Source organism: Oncorhynchus keta, chromosome 27, assembly GCF_023373465.1.
Source record: "Oncorhynchus keta strain PuntledgeMale-10-30-2019 chromosome 27, Oket_V2, whole genome shotgun sequence".
Taxonomy (NCBI): Eukaryota; Metazoa; Chordata; class Actinopteri; order Salmoniformes; family Salmonidae; genus Oncorhynchus; species Oncorhynchus keta.
Genome location: NC_068447.1, coordinates 9,221,255 through 9,247,445, shown reverse-complemented (window position 1 = coordinate 9,247,445; position 26,191 = coordinate 9,221,255). Strand labels below are relative to the sequence as shown.

Below are 26,191 nucleotides of genomic sequence, written 5' to 3'. Positions count from 1 at the left end.
GCACCTCGAGTGATGGAGTCGCCACTATTAACCACGGAAAATGAGTGATGGAGTCGCCACTATTAACCACGGAAAATGAGTGATGGAGTAGCCACTATTAACCACGGAAAATGAGTGATGGAGTCGCCACTATTAACCACGGAAAATGAGTGATGGAGTCGCCACTATTAACCAGGGAAAATGAGTGATGTAGGCGAAAACAGTGGCAGTGATAGCCATGGAGAAGGAGAAGCTTCCAACGAATAAATGATTGATAAAAAGGGTTCAACTGTTTCAGTCATTTGGAAGTGGTTTGGCTTTTTGAAGTCCGACAAAGAGCAGAGCAATGTTCGGTGCAAATTGTGCCGTAGACAGGTGGATACGAAGTCTGTTAATACGACAAACCTTTTTCAACATTTGAAGCAAAATCACTCTTTGGAACATGCAGGAAATTTGAGTTTGCGCCACGGTATTGATGAAACGCCCATCAAGCACCAGCCAATCTAGGGATGGTGCATCAAAAAGACAAAGACATCACAAATGCTATTACGCATTGCATTGCTAAGGACATGCTACCAATTAGCACAGTCAAAAAGGAAGGTTTCAAGAGGCTTATCAATTTAATTGACCCCAGGTACGTGCTCCCTGCCGTAAACATGGAAAGGGCACATAGCCTTTAGCTTCAAGGTTTGGTTTTGTAGTGTTTATTGTTTTTGTCTGCGTCATATAAATGAAAGAATATGTACGCTCACCACGCCGCACCTTGGTCCTCCTCCTTCAACAGCCGTGACACAACTACTTAACTTTAGCCACTAACACTAGACCTAAACTTAACCTGAACCTCTAACCCTACCCCTAGCCTAGCTAATGTCAGCCACACCAAAGTTGAATTCGTAACATATCAAAAATATTGCAAATTCGTAACATTTTGTAATTCTTAACATATATGAATGTGTCCATAAATGAATACATAGCATGCCAAAACGCTACATATCATACTAAATGGAGGGAGACAAATTGACTATTACTATGTTATGTTGACCCCTGAGTTCAGGTTGCTGTAGGCTATAGCAGCTGTGAGAAGACTCTACTCTAACTTGAACAATAATACATTCTAGGGCAAAGACGTCTTATTTAGCTCCCCTATGCTGCCTTCTCTAACTAGAATACATTGTGGGATGAGATGTCAGATACAGGGCTCTTGCTGTGTACAGCCTCCACCTCCTTCTCTCAAACTAGAATACATCGTGGGATGAGTTGTCAGATACAGGGCTCTTGCAGTGTACAGCCTCCACTTCCTTCTCTCTAACTTTAACAACAATACATTGTGGGGTGAGATTTGGAGATGTGGGAGAAAGAATCCAAATTGGAATAATATTAGAGTAATGTGGTGTAAAGCCTGGTTCTAGGAGGGGTAATGTGGTGTAAAGCCTGGTTCTAGGGAGGATAATGTGGTGTAAAGCCTGGTTCTAGGAGGGGTAATGTGGTGTAAAGCCTGGTTCTAGGAGGGGTACTGTAATGTGATGTAAAGCCTGGTTCTAGGAGGGGTAACGTAATGTGGTGTAAAGCCTGGTTCTAGGAGAGGTAACGTAATGTGGTGTAAAGCCTGGTTCTAGGAGGGGTAATGTGGTGTAAAGCCTGGTTCTAGGAGGAGTAATGTGGTGTAAAGCCTGGTTCTAGGAGGGGTAATGTGGTGTAAAGCCTGGTTCTAGGAGGGGTAATGTGGTGTAAAGCCTGGTTCTAGGGAGGATAATGTGGTGTAAAGCCTGGTTCTAGGAGGGGTAATGTGGTGTAAAGCCTGGTTCTAGGAGGGGTAATGTGGTGTAAAGCCTGGTTCTAGGAGGGGTACTGTAATGTGATGTAAAGCCTGGTTCTAGGAGGGGTAACGTAATGTGGTGTAAAGCCTGGTTCTAGGAGAGGTAACGTAATGTGGTGTAAAGCCTGGTTCTAGGAGGGGTAATGTGGTGTAAAGCCTGGTTCTAGGAGGAGTAATGTGGTGTAAAGCCTGGTTCTAGGAGGGGTAATGTGGTGTAAAGCCTGGTTCTAGGAGGGGTAATGTGGTGTAAAGCCTGGTTCTAGGAGGGGTAATGTGGTGTAAAGCCTGGTTCTAGGAGGGGTACTGTAATGTGATGTAAAGCCTGGTTCTAGGAGGGTAATGTGGTGTAAAGCCTGGTTCTAGGAGGGGTAATGTGGTGTAAAGCCTGGTTCTAGGAGGGGTAATGTGATGTAAAGCCTGGTTCTAGGAGGGGTACTGTAATGTGATGTAAAGCCTGGTTCTAGGAGGGGTACTGTAATGTGGTGTAAAGCCTGGTTCTAGGAGGGGTAACGTAATGTGGTGTAAAGCCTGGTTCTAGGAGGGGTAACGTAATGTGGTGTAAAGCCTGGTTCTAGGAGGGGTAACGTAATGTGGTGTAAAGCCTGGTTCTAGGAGGGGTAACGTAATGTGGTGTAAAGCCTGGTTCTAGGAGGGGTAACGTAATGTGGTGTAAAGCCTGGTTCTAGGAGGAGTAATGTGGTGTAAAGCCTGGTTCTAGGAGGGGTAATGTGGTGTAAAGCCTGGTTCTAGGAGGGGTAATGTGGTGTAAAGCCTGGTTCTAGGAGGGGTACTGTGGTGTAAAGCCTGGTTCTAGGAGGGGTACTGTGGTGTAAAGCCTGGTTCTAGGAGGGGTACTGTGGTGTAAAGCCTGGTTCTAGGAGGGGTACTGTGGTGTAAAGCCTGGTTCTAGGAGGGGTACTGTGGTGTAAAGCCTGGTTCTAGGAGGGGTAATGTGGTGTAATGCCTGGTTCTAGGAGGGGTAATGTGGTGTAATGCCTGGTTCTAGGAGGGGTAATGTGGTGTAAAGCCTGGTTCTAGGAGGGGTAATGTGGTGTAAAGCCTGGTTCTAGGAGAGGTAAGTTAATGATGTAAAGCCTGGTTCTAGGAGGGGTAAGGTAATGTGGTGTAAAGCCTGGTTGTAGGAGGGGTACGGTAATGCGGTGTAAAGCCTGGTTCTAGGAGAGGTAAGTTAATGATGTAAAGCCTGGTTCTAGGAGAGGTAAGGTAATGTGGTGTAAAGCCTGGTTGTAGGAGGGGTACGGTAATGCAGTGTATAGCCTGGTTCTAGGAGAGGTAAGTTAATGATGTAAAGCCTGGTTCTAGGAGGGGTAACGTAATGATGTAAAGCCTGGTTCTAGGAGAGGTAAGATAATGTGGTGTAAAGCCTGGTTCTAGGAGGGGTAATGTGATGTAAAGTCTGGTTCTAGGAGGGGTACGGTAATGCGGTGTAAAGCCTGGTTCTAGGAGGGGTAAGATAATGTGGTGTAACGCCTGGTTCTAGGAGGGGTAACGTAATGTGGTGTAAAGCCTGGTTCTAGGAGGGGTAAGGTAATGTGATGTAAAGCCTGGTTCTAGGAGAGGTAAGTTAATGATGTAAAGCCTGGTTCTAGGAGGGGTAACGTAATGTGATGTAAAGTCTGGTTCTAGGAGGGGTAAGGTAATGTGATGTAAAGTCTGGTTCTAGGAGGGGAAAGGTAATGTGGTGTAAAGCCTGGTTCTAGGAGGGGTAAGGTAATGTGATGTAAAGCCTGGTTCTAGGAGGGGTAAGGTAATGTGATGTAAAGCCTGGTTCTAGGAGGGGTAAGGTAATGTGGTGTCAAGCCTGGTTCTAGGAGAGGTAAGGTAATGTGATGTAAAGCCTGGTTCTAGAAGGGGTAACGTAATGATGTAAAGCCTGGTTCTAGGAAGGGTAACGTAATGATGTAAAGCCTGGTTCTAGGAGGGGTAATGTGGTGTAAAGCCTGGTTCTAGGAGGGGTAATGTGGTGTAAAGCCTGGTTCTAGGAGGGGTAATGTGGTGTAAAGCCTGGTTCTAGGAGGGGTAACGTAATGATGTAAAGCCTGGTTCTAGGAGGGGTAAGGTAATGTGATGTAAAGTCTGGTTCTAGGAGGGGTAAGGTAATGTGGTGTAAAGCCTGGTTCTAGGAGGGGTAAGTTAATGTGGTGTAAAGCCTGGTTCTAGGAGGGGTAAGGTAATGTGATGTAAAACCTGGTTCGAGGAGAGGTAAGGTAATGTGGGGTAAAGCCTGGTTCTAGGAGGGGTAACGTAATGATGTAAAGCCTGGTTCTAGGAGGGGTAAGGTAATGTGATGTAAAGTCTGGTTCTAGGAGGGGTATGGTAATGTGATGTAAAGCCTGGTTCTAGGAGGGGTATGGTAATGTGATGTAAAGTCTGGTTCTAGGAGGGGTATGGTAATGTGATGTAAAGTCTGGTTCTAGGAGGGGTAAGGTAATGTGATGTAAAGCCTGGTTCTAGGAGGGGTAAGGTAATGTGATGTAAAGCCTGGTTCGAGGAGGGGTAAGGTAATGTGATGTAAAGTCTGGTTCTAGGAGGGGTATGGTAATGTGATGTAAAGCCTGGTTCTAGGAGGGGTATGGTAATGTGATGTAAAGTCTGGTTCTAGGAGGGGTATGGTAATGTGATGTAAAGTCTGGTTCTAGGAGGGGTATGGTAATGTGATGTAAAGTCTGGTTCTAGGAGGGGTAAGGTAATGTGATGTAAAGCCTGGTTCTAGGAGGGGTAAGGTAATGTGATGTAAAGTCGGGTTCTAGGAGGGGTAAGGTAATGTGGTGTAAAGCCTGGTTCTAGGAGGGTTATGGTCATGTGTGTCTGAACCACGGGGAACCACAGGGAGTGTGTACCAGGAATACTGCATAAGCAATATAATACTTATTAAACCGCTACATCAACATGCATTATAGTTAAGCAATAAGGCCTGAGGCCGTTTGGTATACAGTCAATAAAACACGGCTAAGGGCTGTTCTGTATACGGCCATTAGCTCAAACCACCCAGTTTATAATTAAGCACTAAGGCTTACGAGGTGGTGTGGTATATAGCCAATATAACACAACGAAGGGCTGTTCTGTATACAGCCATTCGCTCAAACCAACCCAGTTAATAATTAAGCACTAAGGCTTACGAGGTGGTGTGGTATATAGCCAATATAACACAACGAAGGGCTGTTCAGCCATTCGCTCAAACCAACCCAGTTAATAATACTTATTAAAACGTTACACCAACATGCATTATAACTGTCAGCTCACTAGATGATATGGAATAGTTAATGGGGTAATTATACATTACAATTGTCTCATATATTATTTATTAACGCAAGTATTCTGCACATCCATCTTGGGGTCTGGAAGGTAATCTAATCTCGGTACAAATGTAGGTGATTGATAAATATAGCCCAACCTACTGGACAACAAACTGGAGACCAAGAGATGAGACAGAGGCACTGTCTGGCATGAACCCCGAAAGACAATTTACTGCAATAAAAACTAGCTTAGTGTACTGTAGATAGCACTTCCCTTTATTCAGAGAACGAACAACAATAGTGTCTACATATTGCATTCCTCATCCTTCAAGGTAATTACTATGGAGGTACTGGATGGACCAGTAGTATGGAGGAACTAGATGGAGGTACTAGATGGAGCAGTAGTATGGAGGTACTAGACGGAGCAGTAGTACAGAGGTACTAGATTGAGCAGCAGTATGGAGGTAATAGATGGAGCAGTACAATGAAGGTACTAGACTGAGCAGTATTACAGAGGTACTAGATTGAGCAGGAGTACGGAGGTACTAGATGGAGGAGTAGTATGGAGGTACTAGATGGAGCAGTAGTATGTAGGTACTAGACTGAACAGAAGTATGGAGGTACTAGATGGAGCAGCAGTATGGAGGAACTAGATGGAGGAGGAGTATGTAGGTACTAGATGGAGCAGTAGTATGGAGGTAATAGATGGAGCAGTAGTATGGAGGTAATAGATGGAGCAGTAGTATGGAGGTAATAGATGGAGCAGTAGTATGGAGGTAATAGATGGAGCAGTAGTATGGAGGTACTAGATGGAGCAGCAGTATGGAGGAACTAGATGGAGGAGTAGTATGTAGGTACTAGATGGAGCAGTAGTATGGAGGTAATAGATGGAGCAGTAGTATGGAGGTAATAGATGGAGCAGTAGTATGGAGGTAATAGATGGAGCAGTAGTATGGAGGTACTAGATGGAGCAGTCAGTAGTATGTAGGTACTAGATGGAGCAGTCAGTAGTATGTAGGTACTAGATGGAGCAGTAGTATGGAGGTAATAGATGGAGCAGTAGTATGGAGGTAATAGATGGAGCAGTAGTATGTAGGTACTAGATGGAGCACTAGTATGGAGGTAATAGATGGAGTAGTATGTAGGTACTAGATGGAGGAGTAGTATGTAGGTACTAGATGGAGCAGTAGTATGGAGGTACTAGATGAAGAAGTAGAACAGAAGTACTAGATGGAGCAGTAGTATGTAGGTACTAGATGGAGCAGTAGTATGTAGGTACTAGATGGAGCAGTAGTATGGAGGTAATAGATGGAGCAGCAGTATGGAGGTACTAGATGGAGCAGTAGTATGGAGGTACTAGATGGAGCAGTAGTATGGAGGTACTAGATAGAGATGAGTAGTATGGAGGTACGAGATAGAGGAGTAGTATGGAGGTACTAGATGGAGCAGTAGAACAGAAGTACTAGATGGAGCAGTAGAACAGAAGTACTAGGTGGAGCAGTAGAAGAGAAGTACTAGATGGAGCAGTAGAACAGAAGTACTAGATGGAGCAGCAGTATGGAGGGACTTGATGGAGCAGCAGTATGGAGGTACTAGATGGAGCAGCAGTAGTATGGAGGTACTAGATGGAGGAGTAGTATGTAGGTACTAGATGGAGGAGTAGTATGGAGGTACTAGACGGAGCAGTAGAACAGAAGTACTAGATGGAGCAGTAGTATGGAGGTACTAGACGGAGCAGTAGAACAGAAGTACTAGATGGAGCAGTAGTATGGAGGTACTAGATGGAGCAGTAGTATGGAGGTACTAGACGGAGCAGTAGAACAGAAGTACTAGATGGAGCAGTAGTATGGAGGTACTAGATGGAGCAGTAGTATGTAGGTACTAGATGGAGGAGTAGTATGGAGGTACTAGATGGAGCAGTAGTATGGAGGTACTAGATGGAGGAGTAGTATGGAGGTACTAGATGGAGCAGTAGTATGGAAGGCAGTCAGTTGATAGATAGGAGAGTTCCACAGTAGTATATAGACATGACAGGTCCCCCCACAGTAGTGTCTAGACATGACAGGTCCCCCCACAGTAGTGTATAGACATGACAGGTCCTTCCACAGTAGTATATAGACATGACTGGTCCCCCCACAGTAGTGTCTAGACATGACAGGTGCCCCCACAGTAGTGTCTAGACATGACAGGTCCCCCCACAGTAGTATATAGACATGACTGGTCCCCCCACAGTAGTGTCTAGACATAACAGGTGCCCCCACAGTAGTGTCTAGACATGACAGGTCCCCCCACAGTAGTATATAGACACGACAGGTCCCCCCACAGTAGTATATAGACATGACAGGTCCCCCCACAGTAGTGTCTAGACATGACAGGTCCCCCCACAGTAGTGTCTAGACATGACAGGTCCCCCCACAGTAGTGTATAGACATGACAGGTCCTTCCACAGTATTATATAGATATGACAGTTCCTCTCCTACAGTAGAATATAGACATGACAGGTCCCCCACAGTATCCTACAGTAATGGACACAGAAGACAGTTCCTCTCCTACAGTAATGGATACAGAAGACAGTTCCTCTCCTACAGTAATGGATACATAAGACAGTTACTCTCCTATAGTAATGGATACAGAAGACAGTTCCTATCCTACAGTAATGGACACAGAAGACAGTTCCTCTCCTACAGTAATGGATACAGAAGACAGTTCCTCTCCTATAGTAATGGATACAGAAGACAGTTCCTATCCTACAGTAATGGATACAGAAGACAGTTCCTATCCTACAGTAATGGATACAGAAGACAGTTCCTCTCCTACAGTAATGGATACAGATGACAGTTCCTCTCCTACAGTAATGGATATATAAGACAGTTACTCTCCTATAGTAATGGATACATAAGACAGTTACTCTCCTACAGTAATGGATACAGAATACAGTTCCTCTCCTATAGTAATGGATACAGAATACAGTTCCTCTCCTACAGTAATGGATACAGAAGACAGTTCGTCTCCTACAGTAATGGACACAGAAGACAGTTACTCTCCTATAGTAATGGATACATAAGACAGTTACTCTCCTACAGTAATGGATACAGAATACAGTTCCTCTCCTATAGTAATGGATACAGAATACAGTTCGTCTCCTACAGTAATAGATACAGAAGACAGTTACTCTCCTACAGTAATGGACACAGAAGACAGTTACTCTCCTATAGTAATGGATACAGAATACAGTTACTCTCCTATAGTAATGGATACAGAATACAGTTCCTCTCCTACAGTAATGGATACAGAAGACAGTTCCTCTCCTACAGTAATGGACACAGAAGACAGTTCCTATCCTACAGTAATGGATACAGAAGACAGTTCCTCTCCTATAGTAATGGATACAGAAGACAGTTCCTCTCCTACAGTAATGGATACAGAAGACAGTTCCTCTCCTATAGTAATGGATACAGAAGACAGTTCCTCTCCTACAGTAATGGATCTAGAAGACAGTTCCTATCCTACAGTAATGGATACAGAAGACAGTTCCTATCCTACAGTAATGGATACAGAAGACAGTTCATATCCAGTGGATGGCTGCAAACTTTCTACTTTTAAACTCGGACAAAACAGAGATGCTTGTTCTAGGTCCCAAGAAACAAAGAGATCTTCTGTTGAATCTGACAATTAATCTTGATGGTTGTACAGTCTTCTCAAATAAAACTGTGAAGGACCTCGGTGTTACTCTGGACCCTGATCTCTCTTTTGAAGAACATATCAAGACCATTTCAAGGACAGCTTTTTTCCATCTACGTAACATTGCAAAAATCAGAAACTTTCTGTCAAAAATGATGCAGAAAAATTAATCCATGCTTTTGTCACTTCTAGGTTAGACTACTGCAATGCTCTACTTTCCGGCTACCCGGATAAAGCACTAAATAAACTTCAGTTAGTGATAAATACGGCTGCTAGAATCCTGCCTAGAACCAAAAAAATGGATCATATTAGTCCAGTGCTAGCCTCTCTACACTGGCTTCCTGTCAAAGCAAGGGCTGATTTCAAGGTTTTACTGCTAACCTACAAAGCATTAGATGGGCTTGCTCCTACCTATCTCTCTGATTTGGTCCTGCCGTACGTACCTACATGTACGCTACGGTCACAAGACGCAGTCCTCCTAATTGTCCCTGGAATTTCTAAGCAAACAGCTGGAGGCAGGGATTTCTCATATAGAGCTCCATTTTTATGGAACGGTCTGCCTACCCATGTCAGAGACGCAAACTCTGTCTCAACCTTTAAGTCTTTACTGAAGACTCATCTCTTCAGTGGGTCATATGATTGAGTGTAGTCTGGCCCAGGAGTGGGAAGGTGAACGGAAAGGCTCTGGAGCAACGAACCGCCCTTGCTGTCTCTGCCTGGCCCGTTCCCCTCTTTCCACTGGGATTCTCTGCCTCTAACCCTGTTACGGGGGCTGAGTCACTGGCTTACTGGGGCTCTCTCATGCCGTCCCTGGAAGGGGTGCGTCACCTGATGTGGTCATCCTGTCTGGGTTGGCGCCCCCCCCTTGGGTTGTGCCATGGCGGAGATCTTTGTGGGCTATACTCAGCCTTGTCTCAGGATGGTAAGTTGGTGGTTGAAGATATCCCTCTAGTGGTGTGGGAGCTGTGCTTTGGCAAAGTGGGAGGGGTTATATCCTTCCTATTTGGCCCTGTCCGGGGGTGTCCTCGGATGGGGCCACAGTGTCTCCTGACCCCTCCTGTCTCAGCCTCCAGTATTTATGCTGCAGTAGTTTATGTGTCGGGGGGCTGGGGTCAGTTTGTTATATCTGGAGTACTTTTCCTGTCCTATTCGGTGTCCTGTGTGAATCTAAGTGTGCGTTCTCTAATTCTCTCCTTCTCTCTTTCTTTCTCTCTCTCTCTCGGAGGACCTGAGCCCTAGGACCATGCCCCAGGACTACCTGACATAATGACTCCTTGCTGTCCCCAGTCCACCTGACCGTGCTGCTGCTCCAGTTTCAACTGTTCTGCCTTATTATTATTCGACCATGCTGGTCATTTATGAACATTTGAACATATTGGCCATATTCTGTTATAATCTCCACCCGGCACAACCAAAAGAGGACTGGCCACCCCACATAGCCTGGTTCCTCTCTAGGTTTCTTCCTAGGTTTTGGCCTTTCTAGGGAGTTTTTCTACACCTGCATTGCTTGCTGTTTTGGGTTTTAGGCTGGGTTTCTGTACAGCACTTTGATATATCCGCTGATGTACGAAGGGCTATATAAATACATTTGATTTGATTTGATCCTACAGTAATGGATACAGAAGACAGTTCATCCTAAATTATAGCGTAACTTCAATAGTGGGAGATGTGGGACAGGCTATGGAGAGGCAACGGGACAGGCTATGGAGAGGCAATGGGACAGGCTATGGAGAGGCAACGGGACAGGCTATGTAGAGGCAACGGGACAGGCTATGGAGAGGCAACGGGACAGGCTATGGAGAGGCAATGGGACAGGCTATGGAGAGGCAGCGGGACAGGCTATGGAGAGGCAACGGGACAGGCTATGGAGAGGCAATAGGACAGGCTATGGAGAGGCAATGGGACAGGCTGTGGAGAGGCAATGGGACAGGCTTTATAGAGGCAACGGGACAGGCTATGGAGAGGCAACGGGACAGGCTATGGAGAGGCAAGAGGCAGGACAGGCTATGGAGAGGCAATGGAGGACAGGCTATGGAGAGGCAACGGGACAGGCTATGGAGAGGCAACGGGACAGGCTATGGAGAGGCAACGGGACAGGCTATGGAGAGGCAACGGGACAGGCTATGGAGAGGCAACGGGACAGGCTATGGAGAGGCAACGGGACAGGCTATGGAGAGGCAACGGGACAGGCTATGGAGAGGCAACGGGACAGGCTATGGAGAGGCAATGGGACAGGCTATGGAGAGGCAACGGGACAGGCTATGGAGAGGCAACGGGACAGGCTATGGAGAGGCAACGGGACAGGCTATGGAGAGGCAACGGGACAGGCTATGGAGAGGCAACGGGACAGGCAACGGGACAGGCTATGGAGAGGCAACGGGACAGGCTATGGAGAGGCAACGGGACAGGCTATGGAGAGGCAACGGGACAGGCTATGGAGAGGCAACGGGACAGGCTATGGAGAGGCAACGGGACAGGCTATGGAGAGGCAACGGGACAGGCTATGGAGAGGCAACGGGACAGGCTATGGAGAGGCAATGGGACAGGCTTTATAGAGGCAACGGGACAGGCTATGGAGAGGCAACGGGACAGGCTATGGAGAGGCAACGTGACAGGCTATGGAGAGGCAACGGGACAGGCTATGGAGAGGCAATAGGACAGGCTATGGAGAGGCAATAGGACAGGCAATAGGACAGGCTATGGAGAGGCAATGGGACAGGCTTTATAGAGGCAACGGGACAGGCTATGGAGAGGCAACGGGACAGGCTATGGAGAGGCAACGTGACAGGCTAGGCTATGGAGAGGCAACGGGACAGGCTATGGAGAGGCAATAGGACAGGCTATGGAGAGGCAATAGGACAGGCAATAGGACAGGCTATGGAGAGGCAGCGGGACAGGCTATGGAGAGGCAGCGGGACAGGCTATGGAGAGGCAACGGGACAGGCTATGGAGAGGCAACAGGACAGGCTATGGAGAGGCAATAGGACAGGCTATGGAGAGGCAACGGGACAGGCTATGGAGAGGCAACGGGACTGGCTATGGAGAGGCAATAGGACAGGCTATGGAGAGGCAATGGGACAGGCTATGGAGAGGCAATGGGACAGGCTATGGAGAGGCAATAGGACAGGCTATGGAGAGGCAATGGGACAGGCTATGGAGAGGCAACGGGACTGGCTATGGAGAGGCAATAGGACAGGCTATGGAGAGGCAACGGGACTGGCTATGGAGAGGCAATAGGACAGGCTATGGAGAGGCAATGGGACAGGCTATGGAGAGGCAATAGGACAGGCTATGGAGAGGCAATGGGACAGGCTATGGAGAGGCAACGGGACTGGCTATGGAGAGGCAATAGGACAGGCTATGGAGAGGCAATGGGACAGGCTATGGAGAGGCAACGGTACAGACTAGGGAGAGGCCACGGGACAGGCTATGTAGAGGCCACGGGACAGGCTATGGAGAGGCCACGGGAAAGGCTATGGAGAGGCAACGGTACAGACTAGGGAGAGGCAATGGGACAGGCTATGTAGAGGCCACGAGACAGGCTATGGAGAGGCAACGGGACAGCCGATAGACAGCGAGGAGAGTTCATCCTACAGAATGAGGAGTGTGAGATGAAGGCTGACAGACAGGACCGTTCCTCCTCCCACAGAAGGCTGACAGAAACGTCCGTTCCTCTTCCCACAGAAGGCTGACAGAAAGGACCGTTCCTCCTTCCACAGAAGGCTGACAAACGTCCGTTCCTCCTCCCACAGAAGGCTGACAGGTTCGTTCCTCCTCCCACAGAAGGCTGACAGAAAGGACCGTTCCTCCTCCCACAGAAGGCTGAAAGAAAGGTCCGTTCCTCCTCCCACAGAAGGCTGACAGAAAGGACCGTTCCTCCTCCCACAGAAGGCTGACAGAAAGGACCGTTCCTCCTCCCACAGAAGGCTGACAGAAAGGTCCGTTCCTCCTCCCACAGAAGGCTGACAGAAAGGTCCGTTCCTCCTCCCACAGAAGGCTGACAGACAGGACCGTTCCCCCTCCCACAGAAGGCTGACAGACAGGACCGTTCCTCCTCCCACAGAAGGCTGACAGAAAGGACCGTTCCTCCTCCCACAGAAGGCTGACAGACAGGACCGTTCCTCCCACAGAAGGCTGACAGAAAGGTCCGTTCCTCCTCCCACAGAAGGCTGACAGACAGGACCGTTCCTCCTCCCACAGAAGGCTGACAGAAAGGTCCGTTCCTCCTCCCACAGAAGGCTGACAGAAAGGTCCGTTCCTCCTCCCACAGAAGGCTGACAGACAGGACCGTTCCTCCTCCCACAGAAGGCTGACAGAAAGGTCCGTTCCTCCTCCCACAGAAGGCTGACAGAAAGGACCGTTCCTCCTCCCACAGAAGGCTGACAGAAAGGTCCGTTCCTCCTCCCACAGAAGGCTGACAGAAAGGTCCGTTCCTCCTCCCACAGAAGGCTGACAGAAAGGTCCGTTCCTCCTCCCACAGAAGGCTGACAGACAGGACCGTTCCTCCCACAGAAGGCTGACAGAAAGGTCCGTTCCTCCTCCCACAGAAGGCTGACAGACAGGACCGTTCCTCCTCCCACAGAAGGCTGACAGAAAGGTCCGTTCCTCCTCCCACAGAAGGCTGACAGAAAGGTCCGTTCCTCCTCCCACAGAAGGCTGACAGAAAGGTCCGTTCCTCCTCCCACAGAAGGCTGACAGACAGGACCGTTCCTCCTCCCACAGAAGGCTGACAGACAGGACCGTTCCTCCTCCCACAGAAGGCTGACAGAAAGGTCCGTTCCTCCTCCCACAGAAGGCTGACAGACAGGACCGTTCCTCCTCCCACAGAAGGCTGACAGAAAGGTCCGTTCCTCCTCCCACAGAAGGCTGACAGACAGGACCGTTCCTCCTCCCACAGAAGGCTGACAGACAGGACCGTTCCTCCTCCCACAGAAGGCTGACAGACAGGACCGTTCCTCCTCCCACAGAAGGCTGACAGACAGGACCGTTCCTCCTCCCACAGAAGGCTGACAGACAGGACCGTTCCTCCTCCCACAGAAGGCTGACAGAAAGGTCCGTTCCTCCTCCCACAGAAGGCTGACAGACAGGACCGTTCCTCCTCCCACAGAAGGCTGACAGAAAGGTCCGTTCCTCCTCCCACAGAAGGCTGACAGACAGGACCGTTCCTCCTCCCACAGAAGGCTGACAGAAAGGTCCGTTCCTCCTCCCACAGAAGGCTGACAGACAGGACCGTTCCTCCTCCCACAGAAGGCTGACAGACAGGACCGTTCCTCCTCCCACAGAAGGCTGACAGAAAGGTCCGTTCCTCCTCCCACAGAAGGCTGACAGACAGGACCGTTCCTCCTCCCACAGAAGGCTGACAGAAAGGTCCGTTCCTCCTCCCACAGAAGGCTGACAGACAGGACCGTTCCTCCTCCCACAGAAGGCTGACAGAAAGGTCCGTTCCTCCTCCCACAGAAGGCTGACAGACAGGACCGTTCCTCCTCCCACAGAAGGCTGACAGACAGGACCGTTCCTCCTCCCACAGAAGGCTGACAGACAGGTCCGTTCCTCCTCCCACAGAAGGCTGACAGAAAGGTCCGTTCCTCCTCCCACAGAAGGCTGACAGACAGGTCCGTTCCTCCTCCCACAGAAGGCTGACAGACAGGACCGTTCCTCCTCCCACAGAAGGCTGACAGACAGGTCCGTTCCTCCTCCCACAGAAGGCTGACAGAAAGGACCGTTCCTCCTCCCACAGAAGGCTGACAGAAAGGACCGTTCCTCCTCCCACAGAAGGCTGACAGACAGGTCCGTTCCTCCTCCCACAGAAGGCTGACAGACAGGACCGTTCCTCCTCCCACAGAAGGCTGACAGACAGGACCGTTCCTCCTCCCACAGAAGGCTGACAGAAAGGTCTGTTCCTCCTCCCACAGAAGGCTGACAGACAGGACCGTTCCTCCCACAGAAGGCTGACAGAAAGGTCCGTTCCTCCTCCCACAGAAAGCTGACAGACAGGACCGTTCCTCCTCCCACAGAAGGCTGACAGACAGGACCGTTCCTCCTCCCACAGAAGGCTGACAGACAGGACCGTTCCTCCTCCCACAGAAGGCTGACAGAGAGGACCGTTCCTCCTCCCACAGAAGGCTGACAGACAGGACCTTTCCTCCTCCCACAGAAGGCTGACAGACAGGACCGTTCCTCCCACAGAAGGCTGACAGAAAGGTCCGTTCCTCCTCCCACAGAAGGCTGACAGAAAGGTCCGTTCCTCCTCCCACAGAAGGCTGACAGAAAGGTCCGTTCCTCCTCCCACAGAAGGCTGACAGACAGGACCGTTCCTCCCACAGAAGACGGAGTAATGTGATTACATGCAGGGAGACAGTGAGGAGAGGAGAGCTCCGACCGTATCTACTATCTCAACACGAGGAGGACAAAAAAACGTATTTGATGAGGGGCCAACACCAACGCTTAGCTCTATCATCTCCACACAGCTTGACTCTCTGCCTCACAAAGCCAGTATGCCCTGAGCCAAATAACAGGCCCGATATGTCTTCAAAAAGATAGGTTTAGTGTCTGCTGCACCCTGAGCTTGTTAGCGGGTCACAGGTTACCTGATAACAACAAAGAGAGAAACAGAGAGAGATGAAGCTTCACAGACATACACAGTGAGGGGAGGAGATTCTTGACTCAAAAGCAAGATTTTTGGCTTTTATAAGTGCTATAGAGCAGTGGTGTACATTTTTGGATGCCAAGTGTCAAATGCACATCATTTAATTGGTTCCATTGCGCCAAGCAGGCAAGCTCAATGTCACGCCCTGGCCTTAGTTATCTTAGTTTTCTTTATTATGTTGGTTAGGTCAGGGTGTGACATGGGGGATTTATGTGTTTTGTCTTGTCTAGGGTTTTTTGTAGATTTATGGGGTTGTGTTCTTTTAGGTGTCTAGGTAAGTCTATGGTTGCCTGGATTGGTTCTCAGTCAGAGGCAGGTGTCTATCGTTGTCTCTGATTGGGAGCCATATTTAGGCAGCCATATTCTTTGGGTATTTTGTGGGTGATTGTTTCCTGTCTTTGTGTTTTCTGCACCAGTTAGGACTGTTTCGGTTTTCACGTTTATTTTTTTTGTAGTTAGTTCATGTTAAGTGTCTCTTATTAAAGAACCATGAACTATAACCACGCTGCGTTTTGGTCCGCCTCTCCTTCCCAGGAAGAAAGCCGTGACACTCAATCAAGCACTGCAAAATACTTGTTTATTTTTTTAAGTCATATTGTTTGAACCTTGGGCCACATTCAGCAGGAAGCAACGTTTTGGAAGGTTCAGATAGAAATATGTTATGTAGAACAAGCATTCCTCTTCCAAATGTAGAATAAGGAATCACGTCGGCTCTATGGAATTTCTATCTACAACACTCAAGAACGTGTTGCAACTGAACGTGGCCCACATCTGCCATCCAAGTATACAGCAGTACAGAGCAGTCTATAAAGACATGTCTCTGAACTCACTGCACCTCCTGCTGAAATTCGGCCCCAATTAAGACACTCTGCCCTGGGTCAAGGGTAAGGCCAGGTTACTGGCAGAACCGGAGAGATTCTGACACTGACGCTAATCTTTATCGATACGTGTAGCAATCGCCATAATGGCCAATTGCTCAGAACAAAAATATGTCCTAAGCCAAGCAATGAATATTCACAAGACAATCAATAGAGACTAGAATGATTGTCACGAGCAGCATTTACCTGGAGACAGACAGGGCTGGACCAGAACAGAGTTCTGCTGAGTCTGAGTATTCCCGAACAATTAGAATAAGAGTGTTCCACAAGCTAGATTCTAAAATGTTATGGAGAGGAAAGGAGAGGCCACTTGATTGAGCTACTGATGCTGGTCAGACAGTCATTCTCCATGCTGACAACTTTAAGAGTCAAGAGACTCACAATTGTATTGGAGAGCAATTGAGAGTAGTTTGATTGTTGATAGATTGTTGTGGAAAGCAAGAGAGAGAGAGGGAGAGAGAGGGAGAGAGAGAGAGAGAGAGAGAGTTTCTCTGCTTCTTACCTCTCGCCACTGTTTGGTTTCCACCCCCTGAGTGTACAACACCACCACTGGAAAGAGAGGTAGAGAGAGAGAGAAAGGACAGAGAGAGAGAGAGAGGGAGAAGGGGGGAGAGAAAGGGGGGGAGAGAGAGAAGAGAGAGAGAGAGAGAGAGAGAGAGGACGGAGAGAGAGAGAGGGGGGCGGAGAGAAAGAGAAAGGGAGAGGGAAAGAAAGAGAAAGGAGAGAGAGAGAGAGAGGGAGAAAGGACAGAGAGAGAGAGAGGGGGGGGAGGATGGAGAGAGAGAGAGGGGGGGGAGGATGGAGAGAGAGAGAGAGAGAGAGGGGGGGAGGACAGAGAGGGAGAGAAAGAGAAAGAGAGGGAAAGAAAGAGAAAGGAGGGAGAGAGAAAATGAAAACAAGATAAAGGGGAAGAGACAAACAGATTACCAATCGCTTTGAAAAACCGTGACATTTCTTCATTTCATAAAACCAATGCTCTTTCTATCATCACATTCATCATTACAAATATTCATAAGACACCACCATTTCCGCTGTTTTCCCAGTATCACATTATCAGATCTAGGTATTAATCACTGCAAGTGAGAGATACACTAATGATTAACAAAGTCCCCAACAGAGCAACGGTGAATGCATCATTTAAAATATGATTTCTAAACAGTAGGAATCCCCTTAATATCCCTCTTTGCTTTCCTCATGGAAACAGTGGATTGAAGAAGAAGCTGAGCATGCTGGGACAGGGCATGTGACCTGTCAGATATAACCCCGGGTCCTTCTCATCTTTGTGAGAATGTAATGGGCACTGGGGGATAGAGAGTGAAGTATTATTCCCTGGTCTATTAGAAGGATAGAGACTGGGGGATAGAGAGTGAAGTATTATTCCCTGGTCTATTAGAAGGATAGAGACTGGGGGATAGAGAGTGAAGTATTTTTCCCTGGTCTATTAGAAGGAAGGAGACTGGGGGACAGAGAGTGAAGTATTATACCCTGGTCTATTAGAAGGAAGGAGACTGGGGGACAGAGAGTGAAGTAGTATACCCTGGTCTATTAGAAGGAAGGAGACTGGGGGACAGAGAGTGAAGTAGTATACACAGGTCTATTAGAAGGATGGAGACTGGGGGACAGAGAGTGAGTAGTATACCCTGGTCTATTAGAAGGATAGAGACTGGGGGATAGAGAGTGAAGTATTATTCCCTGGTCTATTAGAAGGATGGAGACTGGGGGATAGAGAGTGAAGTAGTATACACAGGTCTATTAGAAGGATGGAGACTGGGGGATAGAGAGTGAAGTAGTATACACAGGTCTATTAGAAGGAAGGAGACTGGGGGACAGAGAGTGAAGTAGTATACCCTGGTCTATTAGAAGGATGGAGACTGGGGGATAGAGAGTGAAGTATTATTCCCTGGTCTATTAGAAGGATGGAGACCGGGGGATAAAGAGTGAAGTAGTATACCCTGGTCTATTAGAAGGAAAGAGACTGGGGGACAGAGTGAAGTAGTATACCCTGGTCTATTAGAAGGATGGAGACTGGGGGATAGAGAGTGAAGTATTATTCCCTGGTCTATTAGAAGGATGGAGACTGGGGGACAGAGAGTGAAGTAGTATACCCTGGTCTATTAGAAGGAAGGAGACTGGGGGATAGAGAGTGAAGTAGTATACCCTGGTCTATTAGAAGGATGGAGACTGGGGGACAGAGAGTGAAGTAGTATACCCTGGTCTATTAGAAGGAAGGAGACTGGGGGATAGAGAGTGAAGTAGTATACCCTGGTCTATTAGAAGGATGGAGACTGGGGGACAGAGAGTGAAGTATTATACCCTGGTCTATTAGAAGGATGGAGACTGGGGGATAGAGAGTGAAGTATTATTCCCTGGTCTATTAGAAGGATGGAGACTGGGGGATAGAGAGTGAAGTATTATACCCTGGTCTATTAGAAGGATGGAGACTGGGGACAGAGAGTGAAGTATTATACCCTGGTCTATTAGAAGGATGGAGACTGGGGGATAGAGAGTGAAGTAGTATACCCTGGTCTATTAGAAGGATGGAGACTGGGGGACAGAGAGTGAAGTATTATACCCTGGTCTATTAGAAGGATGGAGACTGGGGGATAGAGAGTGAAGTAGTATACACAGGTCTATTAGAAGGATGGAGACTGGGGGATAGAGAGTGAAGTATTATACCCTGGTCTATTAGAAGGATGGAGACTGGGGGACAGAGAGTGAAGTATTATACCCTGGTCTATTAGAAGGATGGAGACTGGGGGATAGAGAGTGAAGTAGTATACCCTGGTCTATTAGAAGGATGGAGACTGGGGGATAGAGAGTGAAGTAGTATACCCTGGTCTATTAGAAGGATGGAGACTGGGGGATAGAGAGTGAAGTAGTATACCCTGGTCTATTAGAAGGATGGAGACTGGGGTGGGCAGAGAGTGAAGTAGTATACCCTGGTCTAATAGAAGGAAGGAGACTGGGGGATAGAGAGTGAAGTAGTATACCCTGGTCTATTAGAAGGATGGAGACTGGGGTGGGCAGAGAGTGAAGTAGTATACCCTGGTCTATTAGAAGGAAGGAGACTGGGGGATAGAGAGTGAAGTAGTATACCCTGGTCTATTAGAAGGAAGGAGACTGGGGGATAGAGAGTGAAATATTATTCCCTGGTCTATTAGAAGGAAGGAGACTGGGGGATAGAGAGTGAAGTATTATTCCCTGGTCTATTAGAAGGAAGGAGACTGGGGGATAGAGAGTGAAGTAGTATACCCTGGTCTATTAGAAGGATGGAGACTGGGGGATACAGAGTGAAGTAGTATACCCTGGTCTATTAGAAGGATGGAGACTGGGGTATAGAGAGTGAAGTAGTATACACAGGTCTATTAGAAGGAAGGAGACTGGGGGATAGAGAGTGAAGTAGTATACACAGGTCTATTAGAAGGAAGGAGACTGGGGGATAGAGAGTGAAGTATTATTCCCTGGTCTATTAGAAGGAAGGAGACTGGGGGATAGAGAGTGAAGTAGTATACCCTGGTCTATTAGAAGGAAGGAGACTGGGGGATGAGGAGGGAGATGTAGTATACCCTGGTCCATTAGAAGGAAGGAGACTGGGGGACAGAGAGTGAAGTATTATACCCTGGTCCATTAGAAGGAAGGAGACTGGGGGACAGAGAGTGAAGTAGTATACCCTGGTCTATTAGAAGGAAGGAGACTGGGGGACAGAGAGTGAAGTAGTATACACAGGTCTATTAGAAGGATGGAGACTGGGGGATAGAGTGTGAAGTATTATTCCCTGGTCTATTAGAAGGAAGGAGACTGGGGGACAGAGAGTGAAGTAGTATACACAGGTCTATTAGAAGGATGGAGACTGGGGGATAGAGAGTGAAGTAGTATACACAGGTCTATTAGAAGGATGGAGACTGGGGGATAGAGTGTGAAGTATTATTCCCTGGTCTATTAGAAGGATAGAGACTGGGGGATAGAGAGTGAAGTAGTATACCCTGGTCTATTAGAAGGAAGGAGACTGGGGGATAGAGAGTGAAGTAGTATACACAGGTCTATTAGAAGGATGGAGACTGGGGGACAGAGAGTGAAGTAGTATACACAGGTCTATTAGAAGGAAGGAGACTGGGGGATAGAGAGTGAAGTAGTATACCCTGGTCTATTAGAAGGAAGGAGACTGGGGGATGAGGAGGGAGATGTAGTATACACAGGTCTATTAGAAGGAAGGAGACTGGGGGATAGAGAGTGAAGTAGTATACCCTGGTCTATTAGAAGGAAGGAGACTGGGGGATAGAGAGTGAAGTATTATACCCTGGTCTATTAGAAGGATGGAGACTGGGGGATAGAGAGTGAAGTATTATACCCTGGTCTATTAGAAGGATGGAGACTGGGGGATAGAGAGTGAAGTATTATTCCCTGGTCTATTAGAAGGATGGAGACTGGGGGACAGAGAGTGAAGTAGTATACCCTGGTCTATTAGAAGGAAGGAGACACACAAAATGATTGAACTCTGACACTATTATGTACAGTATGTTGAAGTCTCCTCCATTCTGCTATGGTCCTACTAGAGAGAGTAGGACCATAGAAATGTTTATTTATTGATTATTTATTTGTACCTTTATTTAACTAGGCAAGTCAGTTAAGAACAAATTCTTATTTTCAATGACAGCCTAGGAACAGTGGGTTAACTGCCTGTTCAGGGGCAGAACGACAGATTTGTACCTTGTCAGCTCGGGGGTTTAAACTTGCAACCTTCCAGTTACTAGTCCGACGCTCTAACCACTAGGCTACCCTGCCACCCCGGCATTGTGTGCGTCCCAAATGGGACAGGAGAGAAGCCTTTCAGCTGTGGTCAATGTGGGAGGAGTTTTAGTCAATCTGGAGATCTGAGAGTGCACAAGAGATTGTAAGAGGAGTATTGTAATGATTTCACAATGTAGAAGGCTAAACCTTTGCCCACATATGAATTGATATCAACATGTAATGGATATTAGCCTAATGGGGAAAAATCCAGGCTCTGAAATGGAAGAGTACTATTTATGTGATTTAACAAAAATTGACAAACAAATCAAATTAATTTATAAAGCCCTTCTGATATCAGCTGATATCCAATTTGTAAGTCGCTCTGGATAAGAGCGTCTGCTAAATGACTTAAATGTAAATGTAAATGTAAATGGCATTATATCCCCTTTTAAAGTGTAATACTTTCGACCGGGGACACGTCCAAGACCTCTATACAGAAAGACCCCCTGGAGACTGTGATCATAGGACTCCTCTCTTCCTCTCCACTCCTCTACGCTGAGGCAGCTAAATCTCAAAGCCGCCCATTTGTATTCAGTCAGGCTTGTGTTTAAACCATACTGTAGCTGCATTACATTAAAAGGGATGGTTCAGGAAGTACTGTATTTACTTCCCCAGAGTCATATGAACTCGTGGATACTATATTCATGTATCTGCGTCATTGCCAAAATCCCAAACTATCCCTTTAAGGTACTGTCTCTTTCTGTAACTCTAGCTGTGAGGAAGACCTGTCCCATTACTGTGCAAATGAGATGCAGTTATTGGGGGAACACTTTGAAATAGCGGAGTCAACTAAATCCCAGCTAAGCCGAAGATAGAAACAGGCGATGAAAGTGCAGGGGGAAAAGAAGAAAAAAAGACAAAGAATTTGAGGTTTTCTAAGTGGAGGAATTTTTTGATCATATTTTGCATTCTTTCACATTTCTTTTGACGACAGAGTGATCTTTATTCTTTACACCTACTAGTAATATAATATAAGCCAGTAATTCTTCTGGAATTGATTTTTTTTTTTTTTTGTGATTGTAATACATGTAAGATGATAACTGTAAAGTACTTACATGGATCAGATTTGGAGAATGTGTCTCTGTCTAATAGATCCCTGAAATAGAAGAGATTAATCCGATTTAATATTCTTGAAGGGGAGTGAGGTCACAAGAGTTCATAAGGTGGTCATAAGAGTTCATAAGAGTTCGTAAGGAGGTCATAAGGAGGTCATAAGAGTTCATAAGGAGGTCATAAGAGTACATAAGGAGGTCATAAGGAGCTCATAAGAGTACATAAGGAGCTCATAAGAGTTCATAAGGAGGTCATAAGAGTTCATAAGGAGGTCATAAGAGTTCATAAGGAGGTCATAAGAGTTCATAAGGAGGTAAAAAGAGAGGTCATTTCCACCAAGATATAGAAGATACAATACATGTTTGGACTGTGTACTGTATTGGCTGTGTATGTATTGAAATAATATGCCAACAATCCCACTCAACTGAACTCAAACACATACAACGACTTGTAATATGTTTAGTGTATAGCCTAGATTACAACGTCCCACTCTTTAAAACACATTGCATTACACTGCTTCATCAAAATGTCTCCATATAAATCCTCCAATTTGTAACATTATTTATAACGTTATTTACAGTCAGATGGTGCACCACCATCCAACAAACCAACATATCCCGATGGCCTTGTGTTTTCACTGCCAAAGTACAGTCCTGTAAAGTAACACACAGTAAATCTCCAGCTAGCTCCCAGAACACCGAGGACACTGCATGGAGGCAGAAGCGTCCATTGAAAACCTTGTGCACCACTTGGAGGGGAAAAACCAGCCAGTTCTGAGAAATCAGAGAGCAAAGTGTGATGAAGATTGCAGTAGGTTGTGGTTCTAAGGAAGATTGTGTGCCTGGTCCTAGTTTGTTTACCCCTGTGATAATGGGGCTGGGAGAGGACATGGACAGGAAGTGATGTCCCCAGTTAATGAAATATATTTTCTACTTTTCGAATTCATTTGCATTTTTTTTTTCTCTCTTCAAAATCCATGTGGCACTTCTCCAACTGTGGAGACTAGTGAATCCCAAATTACACCCTATTCCCTATTTAGCTCATTACTTTTGATCAGGACCCATTTTGTAGTGCACTAGATAGGTCATACAGTACTGTAGGTCGCCATCTGGGACACAAGAAAAGCAGTCTCATCAGAATTTCCATATTTACTTCTGCATCAAACCTGCCTTTGATGTCCTGTTATAGAATATTACAGTCAATAAATAACTCACTAGCAGCACAGTAGAACTCATCCCATCGCTACATCCGGGGGGTTTAATACAAAGTCATCCATTACTGGGACGTGAGGGGAAGTGTGTCTGCAACTGACATGACTACAGTTAGAACGTTCTCATTGTAATTATCATTAGAGAGAACAAAGCCATCCGTGTCAAACCCACACACACACACCTCGTTGCATCCACCTGGCTCTGCTCTGTTCTGTCTTCCATTAAGCTAAACCAATTAGCTTGTCCGTCACCTTTTCCCTGTCTGTCTAAATGGAATGTTTGGAACTTTAGAGCAGAGCTAAAAAAGTATGACATTTCCACCTGTCACTGTGTTAATGAATGTTATTGTCCGGCCATAGAGAGCGCTTTTATTCTCTATTTTGGTTAGACCAGGGTGTGACTAGGGTGGGCATTCTAGTTTCTTTATTTCTATGTTTTCTAGTTCTTTGTGTTTGGCCGGGTGTGATTCTCAATCAGAGGCAGCTGTCTATCGCTGTCTCTGATTGGGAATCATACTTAGGCAGCCTTTTTTCCTTTCACAGTTGTGGGTAGTTATCTTTGTTAGTGGGACTATTGCCCAAGTTAAGCTTCACGGTCATTTCTTTGTTTCTTGTTTTGTTGGCGACATTTATATAAGTAAAAGAGAAATGTAGGCTCACCACGCTGCGCTTTGGTCATTTCCAGGAACAAGCCTGTGACAGAACTACCCACCACAAAAGGACCAAGCAGCGTGGTAAGGAGGAGCAGCCTTTTCTGGACTAATGGACTTGGGAGGAAATCCTGGATGGCAAAGGATCCTGGACGTGGGAGGAGATCCTGGCCGGAAGGGATCGCCTCCCATGGGAACAGGTGGAAGCAGCTAGGAAGACGGGAGGCAGCTAGAAAAGGGGCCCAGCGTGACGAGGGGACACGGCTAGCACAGAAGCCTGAGAGGCAGCACCAAATGTTTTAGGAGGGCACACGGGGAGATTGGCGGAGTCAGGTTATAGACCTGAGCCAACTCCCCGTCCTTACCGCGGGGAGCGAGTGACCTGGCAGGCACCGTGGTGAATCCTGTGGCTGCTCCACGGGCCAGTCCGGGGCCCGCAGCGAGGGTCCCCAGTCCGGGGCCCGCAGCGAAGGTCCCCAGTCCGGGGCCAGCAAAGAGGGCTCCCAGTCCGGTAATATGGGGAAAAGGGGCTGGACAGAACCAAAGCAAAGAAAGTCAATCTCAAAGCCCCCCCTCTCCTATCTTACCTGCCTACCTAATTTAGCACCACCTGGTGCCCTAACCAAAATACAGGGGGTGGTCCGCCCAGGTCTTACCTAGTGTGCCTAGACAGCGAATATGCTACGGGTATATGTATGCCCACGGGCCTCTTGCCTAAGCACTCCCTAGGTGCCTTCCCCTTCTCCCCTGGGAACAAATGAAACAGAATATTAAACAATTTTCACAAACAAACTAAGAAACAAAGGACATCAAGTAAGCTCTATCTGAGCAACAAACTCACAAAACATACCAACTCTCTGCAATGACCTCCCAGAAAATCTCTAGCAAATCTACCTCCAGCAAAATCTCTGCAATGACCTCCTGAACAGAACACTGGCTTTTATATAGCTTCTGAAGGAATGGGTAATTGGAGACAGCTGCGTCTTGACGAGGGGGCGGGGTCAGCTCTCCAATTAGCCATGGAGTCGACCAATCAGCTGCTTGGGGGATTTCAGGAAGCCATTTCCTGAAATAAACACATGCAAATACACAAACTACAACACAAACTGGGGAACATAACAAGGCCTTGAAATACATCCACAGGTACACCTCCAATTGACTCAAATTATGTCAATTAGCCTATCAGAAGTGTCTAAAGCCATGACATTTTCTGGAATTTTCCAAGCTGTTTAAAGGCACAGTCAACTTAGTGTATGCTAACTTCTAACCCACTTGGAATTGTGATACAGTGAATTATAAGTGATCTGTCTGTAAACAATTATTGGAAAAATTACTTGTGCCATGCACAAAGTAGATGTCCTAACCAACTTGCCAAAACTATTGTTTGTTAAATTTGTGGAGTGGTTGAAAAACGAGTTTTAATGACTCCAACCTAAGTGTATGTAAACTTCCGACTTCAACAGTAGCATTTAGCATTTAAAGCCCATCTGCGGTCCGCTAATCGTTAGCTGTCTTATCGGCTGCTATCTGAATAGGTATTTCTTGGGTCACTATAACTATATCTATTTTGCCAATTGGATTGATCCCCTCTACCACACGGAACCTCACTAATCTACCCACGCAAATGCACGAGGTGGCTAAAAACAGACCTCCATCCTATGCTAGCTTGCTACCGATGGCCCGGCTAGCTGTCTGAATCGCCATGACTCCAACCAACCTCACTACTCACTGGACCCTTATGATCACTCGACTAATCATGCCTCTCCTTAATGTCATTATGCCTTGTCCATTGCTCTTCTGGTTAGTGTTTATTGGCTAATTTCTCTGTAGAGCCCTGCTCACGATACCTTATCCAACCTTTCAGTTCCACCACCCAGACATGCGATGACATCACCTGGTTTCAATGATTTTTCTAGAGACAATATCTCTCTCATCATCACACTGGGGTGGCAGGGTAGCCTAGTGGTTAGAGCATTGGACTAGTAACCGAGAGGTTGCAAGTTCAAATCCCTGAGCTGACAAGGTACAACATCTGTCATTCTACCCCTGAACAGGCAGTTAACCCACTGTTCCTAGTCTGTCATTGAAAATAAGAATTTGTTCTTAACTGCCTTGCCTAGAAAAATAAAAATACCTGCACTGTATTCACATCCTACCATACCTTTGTCTGTACATTATACCTTGAAGCTATTTCATCGCCCCCAGAAACCTCCTTTTACTCTCTGTTCTAGAC

The 26,191-nt window shown here is 46.9% G+C and overlaps 1 protein-coding gene and 1 long non-coding RNA gene across 4 annotated transcripts in view; one reads left to right on the top strand and one right to left on the bottom strand.

Annotated features, from left to right (window-relative positions):
- Window positions 1–26,191, bottom strand: part of LOC118374969 (copine-5-like) — a 191,494-nt gene that overhangs the window by 145,301 nt on the left and 20,002 nt on the right. For all 3 annotated transcript variants that reach the window (XM_052481580.1, XM_052481581.1, XM_052481583.1), the window contains exons 2-3: window positions 22,101–22,141; window positions 16,760–16,806 (exon numbers count right to left, since the gene is read on the bottom strand). In XM_052481580.1, the coding sequence (XP_052337540.1) occupies window positions 16,760–16,806; window positions 22,101–22,141 (88 nt within the window). The remainder of the gene's footprint in view (window positions 1–16,759; window positions 16,807–22,100; window positions 22,142–26,191) is intronic.
- Window positions 11,647–14,385, top strand: LOC127912421 (uncharacterized). Its single transcript, XR_008082437.1, has 3 exons — window positions 11,647–12,496; window positions 12,945–13,158; window positions 13,261–14,385. It is a non-coding gene; the product is annotated as an uncharacterized LOC127912421 (long non-coding RNA).